This window comes from Chanodichthys erythropterus, chromosome 11 (genome assembly GCF_024489055.1).
Source record: "Chanodichthys erythropterus isolate Z2021 chromosome 11, ASM2448905v1, whole genome shotgun sequence".
Taxonomy (NCBI): Eukaryota; Metazoa; Chordata; class Actinopteri; order Cypriniformes; family Xenocyprididae; genus Chanodichthys; species Chanodichthys erythropterus.
The window spans coordinates 7203694-7219094 of NC_090231.1; the positions used below are offsets into that span (position 1 = coordinate 7203694).

The window sequence follows — 15401 nt, forward strand, 5'->3', positions numbered from 1 at the left end:
GATGCAAGCTGCCTCTAAAAACACTAACGATTTAGAAGAACAACAACATAGTGACAAAACGCGCTCCGTAGAGTGTTTGTCCGTTTAGGGCTGCTGTAGAAACATGTCGGCACAGTAATGGCAACTTGACATGGAGGGGAGGACCTGCGGTGTTTGTGATAGAAATGGCTCATTGTAAGGTAATAAAAACATAACGATTCATTACGTAAGGTCTTTATACACCATTGCAAACATAGTTATGTATATTATATTTGCATTTCTGTCAGTAGATCCTCACAAATTTTACATATTGCACCTTTATTGCCAAATTAATTGCAAAATGGTGCTGAAGAACAGTTCTAAAAAAACATTGATTTCAATGATGCTACTTGATATATTATGCAAGGTGTGAATTAAATGTATTGGTTCTGCATGCTGTAATGAGTCTTTAATGTTTAAATGTTTAATGACATTGATGTATCACTGGCAGATTAGGCTACTTAAAATATACTGACAACAATGTTGTGTTCTGATGTTAAAAGTCAGAGGCATGTACCATTGATTTCTTTCTAGCTCACTTTCACGGCTGCTTTTGACCACTTCAGATTGTCAGTATTTAATGCACCTTAAGCCAAAGCTTTAACATACCTACGCTGGTTTAGAATTTATAGCTGGCCCTTCAAACACTAATCCAGTACATTTCAATAACTAGCCTAACATATTATGCATATGTTTAACTAATACTATCACACCATTTCAGTTGTCTGTACTTCAGAAGAATGCACTGCATACTCATGTGGGGTCCATAAACCTCTGGCTGCCTTCTGCCTGACCACAACTCCACATGTTTGAAACTCAATAGATTGACCATCTTTCAGAAATTATACTCGATAAATACAGAAATCAAATATAATTGTCTCTAAATATTAGCTCCCCAGTCTGGCTTCCTGCAGACCCATGAAGCTTTCTTTTGTGAATTGTAAATAGAAACGGTTGCGCTTTGCCAAATCAAACTGTACTTTAGATTTGAACAAGGAGCATGAGTGCGCTTTATTAGACAGACTGTTAAGATTTAGTGATCGCGGCCAAACCTGAGGGCTTGAGGGTTGGCGCTGTGCCTCTGGGATTGGACTGCCAGCTACTCCAGGCTTTATTACTCGTAAGCTGTCTTACAGGATATACAGGATAATACAGAATACAATTCTGTTGTGAACTTAGGCTACGTGGCATATTGTTTTATTGGGCTAAACTACATCTGTAGCAAAGGTTTAGAAGTATAAATGTATGTTTGTTTTATTGTCTTCTAATAAAATGGTGTAAGAAACAATTCTCCAAGTTTTGTGAGAATTGGGATGACAAGTTTTTTAGGGAATTTTTGACGAATAAAATGTTCTTGGGGGTTTGTATATGTGTGTGTGTGTGTGTGTGTGTATATATATATATATATATATATATATATATATATATATATATATATATATATATATATATATATATTACACACACACACACACACTATATTGCCAAAAGTATCGGGACACCCCTCCAAATCACTGAATTCAGGTGTTCCAATCACTTCCATGGCCACAGGTGTATAAAATCAAGCACCTAGGCATGCAGACTGCTTCTACAAACATTTGTGAAAGAATGGGTCAGTGAATTCAAGCGTGGTACCGTGATAGGTTGCCACCTGTGCAATAAGTCCATTTGTGAAATTTCCTCACTACTAAATATTCCACGGTCAACTGTTAGTGGTGTCATAAGAAAGTGGAAGCAATTGGGAACAACAGAAACTCAGACACAAAGTGGTAGGCCACATAAAATCACAGAGAGGGGTCAGTGCATGCTGAGGTGCACAGTGTGCAGAAGTCGCCAATTTTCTGCAGAGTCAATAGCTACAGATCTCCAAACTTCATGTGGCCTTCAGATTAGCTCAAGAACAGTGTGTAGAGAGCTTCATGGAATGGGTTTCCATGGCCGAGCAGCTGCATCCAAGCCTTACATCACCAAGTGCAATGCAAAGCATCAGATGCAGTGGTGTAAAGCACACCGTCACTAGAGTCTAGAGCAGTGGAGACTCTTCTCTGGAGTGACGAATCACTCTTCTCTGTCTGGCAATCTGATGGACGAGTTTGGGTTTGGTGGTTTCCAGGAGAACGGTACTTGCCTGACTGCATTGGGCCAAATGTAAAGTTTGGTGGAGGGGGATTATGGTGTGGGGCTGTTTTTCAGGGGTCGGGCTTGGCCTCTTAGTTCCAGTGAAAGGAACTCTTAATGCTTCAGCATACCAAGACATTTTGGATAATTTCATGTTCCCAACTTTGTGGGAACAGTTTGGGAATTACCCCTTCCTGTTTCAACATGACTGTGCACCAGTGCACAAAGCAAGGTCCATAAAGACATGGAGGAGTGAGTTTGGTGTGGGGGAACTTGACAGTCCTGACCTCAACCCGACAGAACACCTTTGGGATGATTTAGAGCGGAGACTTTGAGCCAGGTCTTCTCGCTAACATCAGTGCCTGACCTCACAAATGTGCTTCTAGAAGAATGGTCAAAAATTCCCACAAACACACTCCTAAACCTTGTAGAAAGCCTTCCCAGAAGAGCTGAGTCTGTTATAGCTGCAAATTAAGCTGCAAATTAAGATTAAGAATGGGATGTCATTAAAGTTCATTAGCTAGTTTATTGTTTCTCGCATCATCTGTTTACTCCTGGTAAATGTGTTTTGGTCGATCAGAACACAAGTGGACAATGCTAAATACTGGTGTAAACGGGGTGTAAAACGTTTTGAGCTTGTCCACTTTCTTTCATAGTGTAAACGCTCATGTGGTCGAATGAGCCAGGTCTACTCTCTCATTATGGGAAGCGCTCTAGCTAGACTGGATTTAAACTATGGCGGTTGAAGCCCCATGTTTGATGTGAAGCCAAAAAATGTACCAAGCACAATGTTCTCTCACCATTCCTGATTTCTAACACACACTCACTGCGTTCGGCCGGTCTTGTGGCTGTCAGAGCAGAAACAAAAGCTGAAACTGTCCATATGTTTTTCCATTGTCTCTGGCCATATTCATATGTAAAAAGTGTGAGCTTATTTCGTCCATTATTTTGGATATTCCATACATTTACCCACCCATAAACCCTCCCCTTGATGAAATCAGGACAGAAGTGGATGATCTTAATACCAGGTGTAAACAGGGTCTCTATGGTGTCTTTCTCAACAATTTAAATTCATCAAAGCAGTATTTTATGTCCATTTATTTATTCATTTGGTAAATAACCATCTACTAAACAAGATAATGTACAGTCTGCAGGTTATTATGGGTGATAATGACCAACTAATGGAGATTTACAATCAGATAAGAATCAAATTAGATTTAGAATTTGATTAAAATCCCATTCACTTAAAATCTGATTGAAGTGCAGCACCATACTTTCACCTGCTGAAAAGGCAAGAACATCTGTTGTGTCTCTTTACTTTCCATTCACTCTTTTGACCTTGTCAGTATAGAGGATGACATGAGGTTTCCTGATCTAATTGGAGTTGGCTAAGTCTTCTTTTAATCCAATTCCTCAAAGCAATCCTCTCTATATCTGTTAAGGATCTTTGGTGTCACCTTTGACCCTGTAATGGTATATTGCATAGCGGTTCACATATTATAAGCCTAACAAGTAGATTTCTGCAGGTAAAAGGAGATTAGGTTGTCTCTGTAAAATAAACTGGATTGTGTGCCGGGATTTTTATATTTTATAGAAGGAACTGTTGCTTCTTCAGAGGGTTGAGAGTTTGATGTATTATGTTAAGAGGTTTGTTAGTAATTATTTCCATCCATGAAGTATTTTGCACAATATAGGCTTTATTCACACTGCCAGTACTTCAGATTTTGTTTCTAATCTAATTTTTAGGACTGACTATCCGCATTGTATAACTCACAGTTCTTGATTCTGATTGGCGGCTATGACCGCTTCACCCAACGGTTTTATGTATCACTGCACAACACCCTAATCAACCACCCTTAGCAACGTAAACATATGTTTGTTCTCTGTTGATACTTTTCACTGAAGCTTGTACTACCTGCATCTATATAGCATTTTTCTTCAGGTCAGTCCTATGTTCATATAATAATGCAATATCTTTTTTTAACAGTTAAATCACAATTTTACATTATTTTTTAACGGTTAAAGGGTTTTCCCGTGCCCTGACACTGACATTATTGCTTTAAAGGGTTAGTTCACCCAAAAATGAAAATTCTGTTATTAGTTACTCACTCTCATTTTGTTCCACACCAGTAAGACCTTCATTCATCTTTGTAACACAAATTAAGATATTTTTCATAAAATCCGATGGCTCAGTGAGGCCTGCATTGCCAGCAAGCTACTAAAGACGTATTAAAGACGTATTTAACAGTTCAAGTGACTACAGTGGTTCAACCTTAATGTTATGAAGCGACGAGAATACTTTTCCACCAGAAAAACAAAATAACCACGTACAATTACGATTACAATTACGAACAATATCTAGTGATGGGCAATTTCAAAACACACTTCTTCATGAAGCTTTACGAATCTTTTGTTTCGAATCAGTAGTTCAGAGCGCATATCAAACTGCCAAATTCACGCCCCCCAGTGGTGAACCATTGAAATTTCGAAACACCTATGACTTAACGAAGCCTCATTTCCTGAAATCACGTGACTTTGGTAGTTTGACATGTGATCCGAACCACCGATTCGAAGCTTCAAAGCTTCATGAAGCAGTGTTTTGAAATCGACCATCACTAGATATTGCTGAATAAAGTTACTTAGTTTTTTTTGGCGCACAAAATGTGTTCTAGTCGCTTCATAACATTAAGGCTGAACCACTGTAGTCACATGAACTGTTTTAAATATGTCTTAAGTAGCTTTCTGAGCATCTGTAAGTGTTAATTATCTTGCTGTCAATGCAGGCCTCACTGAGGGTGCGTTCACACTTGTAGTTCGGTTCGTTTGGTTCATTTGGACTGGACCAAAGAAGAAAAAAAAAAAAGTAGTCCTGATCCGATTAGCGTACAGATTGGCAATTTTATCACCGAACCAAAAGATACCAAACCTTAAGGCACAGGGATACATTCACAACGTGATTGGTCAGATTTTAAGACATATTGCCTATTTTGAGACGGAACTTACCGAACATCCAAAACAGTGCTGTTTGCTGAGGTAAATGTGTGTAGCGGTGCGTAGCCTGCATGTGATGGTATTTTGGCCAGCTGGGAACTCGTGAAGAGCTTATAAAATGTGTAAAGTAGTCAAAACACCGGCGGGAATCCATCCATCACACACACAAACGATCTGCTGCGTGGAGACGGGCGTCTGATGCCTGTCATGGCCAAACTCGCGACTATGACGAGAAAAACCGACATGTGTGAGGATTCTATCCTTTTTTAGGGTCTCATCTTCCTGTTTTTGGTTCGGTTACATGTCTTTGGTCCGTGTTGTGTTCATATATCATTCGAACCGCACCAGAGTTCGTTTGGAAACGGGCCGAGACCGCTGAAAAGATGGGTTGGTGCGCACCAGGGTTCGGATGGCAGCGTTCACATATGTTCAAATGAACCGGACTAACCGAGCAATCGCACCAGGGTTCGTTTTAATCGAACCAAACATGACAAGTGTGAACGCACCCTGAGCCATTGGATTTTATCAAAAATATCTTAATTTGTGTTCTGAAGATGAACTAAAGTCTTACGGGTGTGGAACAACATGAGGGTGAATAATAAATGACAGAATTTTAATTTTTTAGTGAACTAACCCTTTAATATTGACTCTCTCTCACCACACGTCCATATTCCCACGCATTGAATAAACATCAAGGAGCAAAGAGAACACAGACAATGCGCTGACAAACACTTTTAATATGAAATGATGTCTCAGCTTTAAAAGTTTGTAGGTTTTATTATGAAATTCAGTCAATAAATACCTTTTTTGCCGCTTTTAATGTGCCATGACAGTTGTGCCTCAGAACATGAACCAATCATCTCTTCCCCTTTACTACTAAATAAACATGAACATCAGAGGGTATGTTGAAAAAACCGGTACAACTTACTGAAATGTATCATGTCTCATGTAATTGCTCATTCAGTGTTTCAACCGCGGATAAAACACCATTCAGTGTCCATAAACTATAAAGGTAGCAAGTTACAAAAAAAAAGAACGCCCACTATATTACATATTCATTATATTTTTACTCTAATACCATTAAAACATTATCATTAGCCTATAAAAATGGCCTTATATGCAACTGAATACAAATGAGTTGTTACTGACAGGGTTCCCTGTATCTTAAAACATTAGGTTTACAACAATAGATTATTTCCTTGAGAAAAATTAACATGTACTGTATATCCATATCCAAATGGATTTAATAGAAATCGAATCGCAAGCTCATGAATTCTCCAAGCTGAGCTCAAAAGTTGTTGTTCAGTGTAGTCAATATTTGGTATATCTACATCACTTGACTTTCTTCTGCAACAATTTAGAGTCACTGTCAGTGTGGAAAGAGAGGACAGAAAACTGGTAATTTTGCCCCTGCTCACATTGTATGCATCCATACATATGCTGTTTTTGAGCAGATAAACCATAAAGAAATGGTTTGATTCTAAGTATTTCTGATTCTAACTAATTCAGAGACAACATGAGATTAATGTACATTAGTTCTCAGTGTGAGCTTTATGTTATGATGAACGAGCACAGCAGGACGGAGTCTGTCAGTAGCTCTTGCGTCTGGGACTCAGCAGGGATTCTTCGGTTGTGTGTGCTTAAGTTGTAACGTAAATAGGAAGTGTTCTATTTGCTGAAAGGACAGAATATTAACAAAGGAGTAAAAACAATTCTGAGGAGTAGATACTCTTGCAAAAACACTTTGAGAAAGCTGTAAGGAAATGGCAGATCTCATTAAATGTGTTTTGGACAGAGCAGTCGATGACTGAGCTCTTCTTATATGGTTGATTGGTATAAATGAATTATTTTAATCAATGATTTGATGTGCCATGATCTTTTTTTCTGAGAATCTGCAGGATGAGCTTTTTAATTTTCAGAGTTATTTGTACGTAAATGCATAAATATTTTTTTCTAATTGTGATTTTATAATCACACAATTGCAACTTTATTTCTCAAAATTGTCACTGTTGTGACTCATAACTGCACTGTAAAAAGGAATTGTTGGTTTAACTTAAAAAAGTAAGTTACCTGGTTGCCTTAAAAGTTTGAGTTCATTGAAATTAAAAGTTTGAGTTAATACAATGAAAGCAATTGATTTAATCAACAAGAACTCAAAATATTATGTTATCTGAACCACATTAATTATCTAAGTTGATTTGACAAAAGAAAAAATGATGTGATAACAAATCATGAAAGTTATTTCTCTGAGAATCTCTCATGTGAATTAATATTTTACAATTGAGTCTTTACAGTACAGTTCTTCTTTATTTAGCAAGGATTCATTACAAAAGTCGATCAAAAGTCAACATTGATAATAATAAAATCATCATTTTAGAATGATTTCTGAAGGATCATGTGACACTGAAGACTGGAGTAATGATGCTGAAAATTCAGCTTTGATCACAGGAATAAATTACATTTTACAATATATATATTTTTTTAAAAAAAGAAGAAAACAGCAATTTTAAATTGTAATAATATTTCACAATATTATACTTTTCACTGTATTTTTGAGACTTCTTTCAAAAACTGAACCCAAAATACCAATGAGATCGTTGAAATTTACTATGAATGTCATTGTTTTTGATTACTCCAAAAAGTTCCTCAGGCAGTTGTGAGTTAAAAATAAACCCGTCCAGAACTTTTACAATTAAACCTTGATTACATTTCCAAAAACTCAAGAAATTGTTTTGTAAAGCAATCCGTGTGAATACTTCAACAAAAATTTGTGCCATAAAACAAATAATTACATCAGCAGATCTCTTCGAATAGCAAAAACATGGATATACAGTAATAAAATGTTCAACTGCAAAGAAAAAAAGACACTAGACCCCTGAAGCCAGATGTTTTGGAGAACATAGCTGTGTCAGTCTGCATTTATTAGGGAAACAATCCCACAACCCTTAATTAGCAGAAGAGGTTGGATGCAGTCATCCTCATATAAGACCACAGGGTATAATGCTGTGTTCATGTTTTGTGTAATGAATTATTGTAAAAAGGATTTATGTAAGGAGGCCAGACATGTACTCAGGCTGTAAGTGAGATTATGTCATGTCTGTGTGCTGTGTGACAATGACAGTTGTGTTTCTGACTGAATCGTATTGGTCTGCTGGAAACATTCACCCATCTGAGTCACTCATTGTAAGTAAATTATTTATCTTTATTTTCAACTGTAAGTGGACCATTGAATCTTTCAGTTCCTTTATGGGAATGGAGATGAATGAGAATGAGTCTCAAATTAGTGGCCACTGAGTCTTTTAAGTTGGTTCTTTCACAAAGTATGTGCAAGTATTGGCAACAACTAAATGATGAAAAGCATGTTATCTCATTGTGTGTTTATGTGTGTGTGTGTGTGTGTGTGTGTATATATATATATATAAATAGATAGATAGATAGATAGATAGATAGATAGATAGATAGATAGATAGATAGATAGATAGATAGATAGATAGATAGATAGATAGATAGATAGATAGATAGATAGATAGATAGATAGATAGATAGATAGATAGATAGATAGATAGATAGATAGATAGATAGAGATATATACATACAGCTATGGAAAAAAATAAGAGACCACTCCAAGTTCAGAAATCAATGTTAAGTGGTCTATTAATTTTTTCCATAGCTGTATATATATATATATATATAATACTCTATATTATAGAGTCAAACCAAAATGTATTCAGACACCTTGAACATTTCATTCATTAATTCAGTTTATTCACTATAAACTGAATGGTAATAAAATATGACAAGATCTCAGAGTTAAACATAATCTTAATTATGTCAGATAACACTTAAGCAAAACATGGTGAGGTAAACTCTGAATAATTTTTGGTCCCAAATTTTAATCAATTTTACTGTATGAAGAATTTTTGGCTATACTATGTCAGATTTTACTTTATTTTGCTATCCTCACTTACATAAGTGAACTATAGTGTCCTGCATTCACTTGTCTGTTTAATGTCTGAATAATTTTTGGTTTAACTGTACATTATATCAACTTTTTCGCTCACCAGTCACCGTGTCTAGTGGTTTTTCAAAGTTACTAGCCACTCAGCATTTTCGCTGGCCACAATTTTGACATCAATACCATGGGTAAAAAACTGGCACACTGATATTTTTAATATTATCTCATAATTTGGCAGCAGGTATATTAGGCTGCTGTCACTTTAAGACGCACAGATCCATTATACTGTTACACATGCGTTTCTTTCTCAACTGTCTACGTCACTTAAAACATAACTGACTGTGTTTATGTGAATACTCGACAAGACTGGCATTTTGACATTATTTTGTGGGTATTTGACTGTTTAAGCGCAATAAGCAGTGAAAGAAAACTCAATTTAGTACTGAGAGGCAGCTTTATGTGTGCACAATACTCGCAATCCCACGCCGAAATTCAAGCCCTGTAACACACCAACAATATTCATCTGGAGCAAATGAAACGGAGAGTGAGGGGAGGAGGGTTTGTGTGTCGACACGCTGTCGGACAGATGAGAGAGAGAGAAAGAGCAGCTGGTATCGTGTATCTATTCTGTGGAAAATGAGTATTGGAAGCGTTTCAGATATTTCAGTATCTATATATATATATATAAATCTATATTTTTCACTCTACATTGCACTTAGTTTATTATTTCAGATGCCTTTTAAAAGACTAAAATTGAAATATGTATATATCATATATAAAATTCAACCCGCCAAAGTGGCTCGTAGGAGTGACTGTGTTTTATATATATATATATATATATAAATATAAATATATATGGGTGCAGGACACTATAGATCACTTATGTAAGTGAGGACAGCAAAATAAAGTAAACTCTGACATAGTATAACCAAAAATTCTTAATACAGTAAAACTGATTAAAATTTGGGACCAAAAATTATTCAGTTGTCCTCAGTGTGATAAAATGGATCTGAAAATCATACAGTAACTGCTGGAAAGGGTTAAAATATGCAAAAGATGCTGGAAATCTGATGAATCTGCAGGAGCTGGAGGATTTTTCTGAAGAACAGAGCTCAGTTTAACTGCTCAGGACAAACAAGAGACTCATGAACAACCATCACAAAACATAAAAACAGTCGTGGATCATCCATGTAACCACACACAGTATTGAGAATCAATGGTTCACACACTTTTAAACAGTCATTTTAATAAATTCAGCTTTTTTTTTTTTCTTGCTGATTATGTATAAACATCTTTTATGTAAAATATCTTACTCAGGACAGTACAAAATAAAAAAAAACAACATGCATTTTGCATGATCTCTCTAATTTTGTTAAAATTATTCACATTTTCACAGATTGTGCAAGTGGTTCACATACTTTTTCTTGCAACTGTGTGTATATACTGTATATAGAAACAGTAAGAACAGGAGATGCTTTTCAGCAAAAGTGGTGTACCACAGATTAACCACAGATGCAAACCCTCCTAAACAAGTGAAAGTAGCACTATGCAAACTACATTAATGCAAAACCTGGACAGCAGAAGAGTTACAGTGTGTATCATTGCTGTGAAATTTACTCATGTATTTGCATGATGAATCTCTTAGCATTTGAAAAGCATATCATTCCCATATGCATTTCCTCTGTTAGGTAAATAATTATCCCAGTGTACACTCCTATTAAACATTGCTAAAATATACAGTGTTGTTTTATTGCTTTCTCTCCTTCTTTTAAACAGGCTTCTCTTTTCACTTAGAGTTGATCATATGTAAGGCATCTCGTTGGTTGCCCTGGTAACGGCAGAGCTGAGCGGGAAGGTGTGAAAGTGCAGGAATACGGGAGTTGTTCCTTTGTCTTCCTTCAGATCTCAAGACCTGCTCCTTCACTGGGAACATCCGACAGGAATTCTCTAGGTAATTCTCAGTGTAGCCACTTTTTAGATCTTATGAGTTCCATAAATAGTTGGAGCGACACAAATCTTTGATCTTTTCTTATATTTCTAGAGAAGCATTCTGAGTGAGGAATAAATACAAGCAAAAGTAAGACCCTCATGGAATTTGTTTATTTCTCTCTTGGGCTTGGGTGTTAATTTTAGATTTGTGGTAGATTATGCGCACTAGTAGCTGTATGATTTGGTTTTAATGGGAAATAAGATGGTTTGAATTTATGTTAATGATAAACACTGCTGACAACGACTTTTTCGGCCCCCATAATCCAGTGGGTTTAGTGTAATACTGCTGTTGTTTACACCAGCCAGCAAATCAGATTACAGGAGAGACCTCTAAAATGGATGGTTTAAAAAATGTGCGATTGCTTATGCTGCAAGTGACATTGAAATGTTGCTTGCAAATTTTTGTGTCATCACTGGCTCATATTTGTTCATTGGTGCTTCATGTAAATTTGGTACATTTCCATAAAAGCTGTATGTCATGCCTTACATCTCTTTGCATCTCTTGCAGGATCTGTAGTGTTGAAGAATGCAGAGAGGAGCTCTTTTCTTACAATGCAGTAAAACCAAAACATAATCTGCCATAATCACTGAGGATTTTGATTAGCAAAAAGAAACAAAGGGAAGTGACAATGGGGCGAAAGAAGATCCAGATTACCCGCATAATGGATGAGAGAAACAGACAGGTAAGATGAGGACGTCTGCTTCACACATCCAAACTGAAACCTGTATTAAAAAAATGTCTGGTGTAAGTAGATAAAAGAAATCTTTGGGTTGCTTCAACAGATCAATATATTCGCCAGACTTTGCCAAATACAAGTGAATCGGTGCTGAAATCTACATTTCCCATTTTCAGATAATTAAAGATAAACATTGTGTTCATAAATGTCCATTTCAGTTATTTGCAAAAATTATGTTAAATATATACATTACTGTTCAAAAGTTTGGGGTCAGTAAGATTTAAAAAAAAAAAAAAAAAAGAAAGAAAAGAAAGAAATTGCTTACTGTATATGCAGCAAGGATTCATTAAATTAACCAAATTTGACAGTAAAGACATTTATAACATTACAACATTTCTATTTTATATTACAAAATAATGCTGTTCTTTTGAACTTTCTATTCATTAAAGAATCATGAAGATTATGTATTATGGTTTCCTCAAACACATGAAGCAGCACAACTGTTTTCAACATTGATAATAATAATAAGAAATGTTTCTTGAGTATCAAATCATCATATCAGAATGATTTCTGAAGGATCATGTGACACTGAAGACTGGAGTAATGATTCTGAAAATTCAGCTTTGATCACAGGAATAAATTACATTTGAAAATATATTGAAATAGAAAATAGAGTTACTGGTCTCTAGATATCAATGTTAAGATTTGGAATCAAATTTTTTTTTTTATTATTTCCTTGCTGGTTGCACACAACAAGCATTCCTCAAGACCAGTAAAATCTGGTTTATGAGCAGATGACTACAGTATTATGAAATATTTTTTAAGGGGATTGGTTGCAAAGGCTGAAAATCAGATACAAACTTATGAGTTATCAGTTTGAAGCGATTCAGTGGCTCTGAATCATTCAGAACGTTTCTTCACTAAACCACAATTAGTTGAGAATGAATGGAATGAATGGAATCATTAAAGGGTACCTATAATGCCCCTTTTACATGATGTAATATAAGTCTCTGGTGTCTCTAGAATGTGTCTGTGTAGTTTCAGCTCTAAATACCCCACAGATCATTTATTATAGCTTGTCAAATTTGCCCCTATTTGGGTGTGAGCGAAAACACGCCGTTTTTGTGTGTGTCCCTTTAAATGCAAATGAGCCGCTGCTCCAGAAGAGGGCGGAGCTTTAACAGCTCACGCTTCGGTTGCTCAACAACAACAAAGCTGGAGAATCTCACGCAGCCAAAATGAGGATTGTCAGTAACGGTGTTCAGCCTTACATTGTTCAAACCGGAGTCGACACTGATGGAGAGACTCAGGAAGAAGTTACAACTTGTCCCTACCAGCCGTTTGTTGTAGTCCTTAAACAGCAATTTCTGTAAAAGAAAATATCTCCCTTTGCATTGAACATCGAGCATCGTAACTTTGCAGAAAAAAAGTGAAATCATAATCAACCACCATTAATGGAACACAAATTAACTTAAAGACATCATTAAAATAATCCATGTGGTTTAAGCTCAGTTTTATGAAGCAATGCGAGTGCTTTGTTTGGGCAAAAAGATCTTCATTCATGTTCCGAAGACGAACGAAAGTCTTATGGGTGTGGAACGACATGAGGGTGAGTAATAAATGACAGAGTTTTCATTTTTGGGTGAACTAACCATTTAAGAAATCTGACCATTGAAATCCTTACAATTCCAATCTTTAATGAACAGCATCAGATGCAGCCAACTGCATCACCATCAGCCCAATCTGTTTAGATGCCTTTTTTTTTTTAAAGATTTCTTACAAACCCCTTCATCTTTGTAGAGTGTTGGAGCACCTGAAACGTCCCTCACCTTCATTCCTAACATACATGATTTATATCTATTCAAATGATGGCTCAGGAGTGTTTTAATGAATGTACAGGTCAGACTGTGGGTCTGTAGTGGTGAGACTCGGCTGATCCAGCACACAGGAGCTCTTGTCTGGGTTCCTCAGCAGACTGCAGTCCCTGTGGTGTGGTGGCAGTAATTAGAGCAGTTCAGGGCTCCACATCTCTCATTAGAAGACTGGTCAGTCTGAGGGCTTGTATAGTCTCTCTCTCTCTGCCCTGACGCCCGTCACTCACAGCAAAACCACAGAGACATGCCTGAATTTACCCAGTCTGCACTGGGATCAAATACTAACCAGCACCACAAACACTATCTTGTCTGTGCACTCTTGTTTGGTAGATTATTTTTGGTACACACAGTGTTTTTTATTATCACTGAAGGTTTTTAGTCAGTTACATACATATTTGGAAATGTATTCCTGTGTAAACAAGTAATTTCTCTGTACTGTATGTCGGGATTTTGGTTACTGTTTCATACAGTTTTAGTAGAAATTCATTTTCAGCAAGTTTATTAAAGGTTTCATTTATTTTAGTCTAAGAAGCCCTAAGACTCCTGTCCATAATCATTCACCCGAAAAAAAGGTACAAAAGCTGTCACTGGTGCGGGACCCTTTAAAAACCAACTAATATGTACACTTCAGGTAATAATATGTACAAACCCATTTCCAGAAAAGTTGGGACACTGTACAAATTGTGAATAAAAACAGAATGCAATGATGTGGAAGTTTCAAATTTCAATATTTTATTCAGAATACAACATAGATGACATATCAAATGTTTAAATTGGGGAAAATGTATCATTTTAAGGGAAAAATAAGTTGATTTTAAATTTCATGGCATCAACACATCTCAAAAAAGTTGGGACAAGACCATGTTTACCACTGTGTGGCATCCCCTCTTCTTTTTATAACAGTCTGCAAATGTCTGGGGACTGAGGAGACAAGCTGCTCAAGTTTAGGAATAGGAATTTTGTCCCATTCTTGTCTAATACAGGCTTCTAGTTGCTCAACTGTCTTAGGTCTTCTTTGTCGCATCTTCCTCTTTATGATGCGCCAAATGTTTTCTATGGGTGAAAGATCTGGACTGCAGGCTGGTCATTTCAGTACCCGGATCCTTCTTCTACGCAGCCATGATGTTGTAATTGATGCAGTATGTGGTCTGGCATTGTCATGTTGGAAAATGCAAGGTCTTCCCTGAAAGAGACGACGTCTGGATGGGAGCATATGTTGTTCTAGAACTTGGATATACCTTTCAGCATTGATGGTGCCTTTCCAGATGTGTAAGCTGCCCACGCCACACGCACTCATGCAACCCCATCTTGACTTCTGAGAGACACTGCCACTCTGAGAGGCTCTTTTTATACCCAATCATGTTGCCAATTGACCTAATAAGTTGCAAATTGGTCCTCCAGCTGTTCCTTATATCTACATTTAACTTTTCTGGCCTCTTATTGCTACCTGTCCCAACTTTTTTGGAATGTGTAGCTCTCATGAAATCCAAAATGAGCCAATATTTGGCATGACATTTCAAAATGTCTCACTTTCAACATTTGATATGTTATCTATATTCTATTGTGAATAAAATATAAGTCTATGAGATTTGTAAATTATTGCATTACGTTTTTATTTACAATTTGTACAGTGTCCCAACTTTTTTGCAATCGGGTTTGTACCTTTAAGGTACTAATATACACCCTAAATAAGATACAAAGAAAAGGTACCGCCCAAGATTTTGTACTTTAATTTTGTTTTGTACCTTTATTTTTTATTAGAGTGATAGAAAAGTAAAT

The 15401-nt window shown here is 36.5% G+C and overlaps 1 protein-coding gene across 3 annotated transcripts in view; it reads left to right on the forward strand.

The window, feature by feature from the left end:
- Nucleotides 1-15401, forward strand: part of mef2ab (myocyte enhancer factor 2ab) — a 35501-nt gene that overhangs the window by 2254 nt on the left and 17846 nt on the right. The window contains exons 2-4 of one of the 3 annotated variants that reach the window (XM_067401305.1): nucleotides 10859-11033; nucleotides 11124-11159; nucleotides 11580-11754. In XM_067401305.1, coding sequence (XP_067257406.1) covers nucleotides 11701-11754 — 54 coding nt within the window. In that variant the 5' untranslated portion in view covers nucleotides 10859-11033; nucleotides 11124-11159; nucleotides 11580-11700. The remainder of the gene's footprint in view (nucleotides 1-10858; nucleotides 11034-11123; nucleotides 11160-11579; nucleotides 11755-15401) is intronic. The other 2 variants (XM_067401306.1, XM_067401307.1) reach the window with 2 other exon arrangements.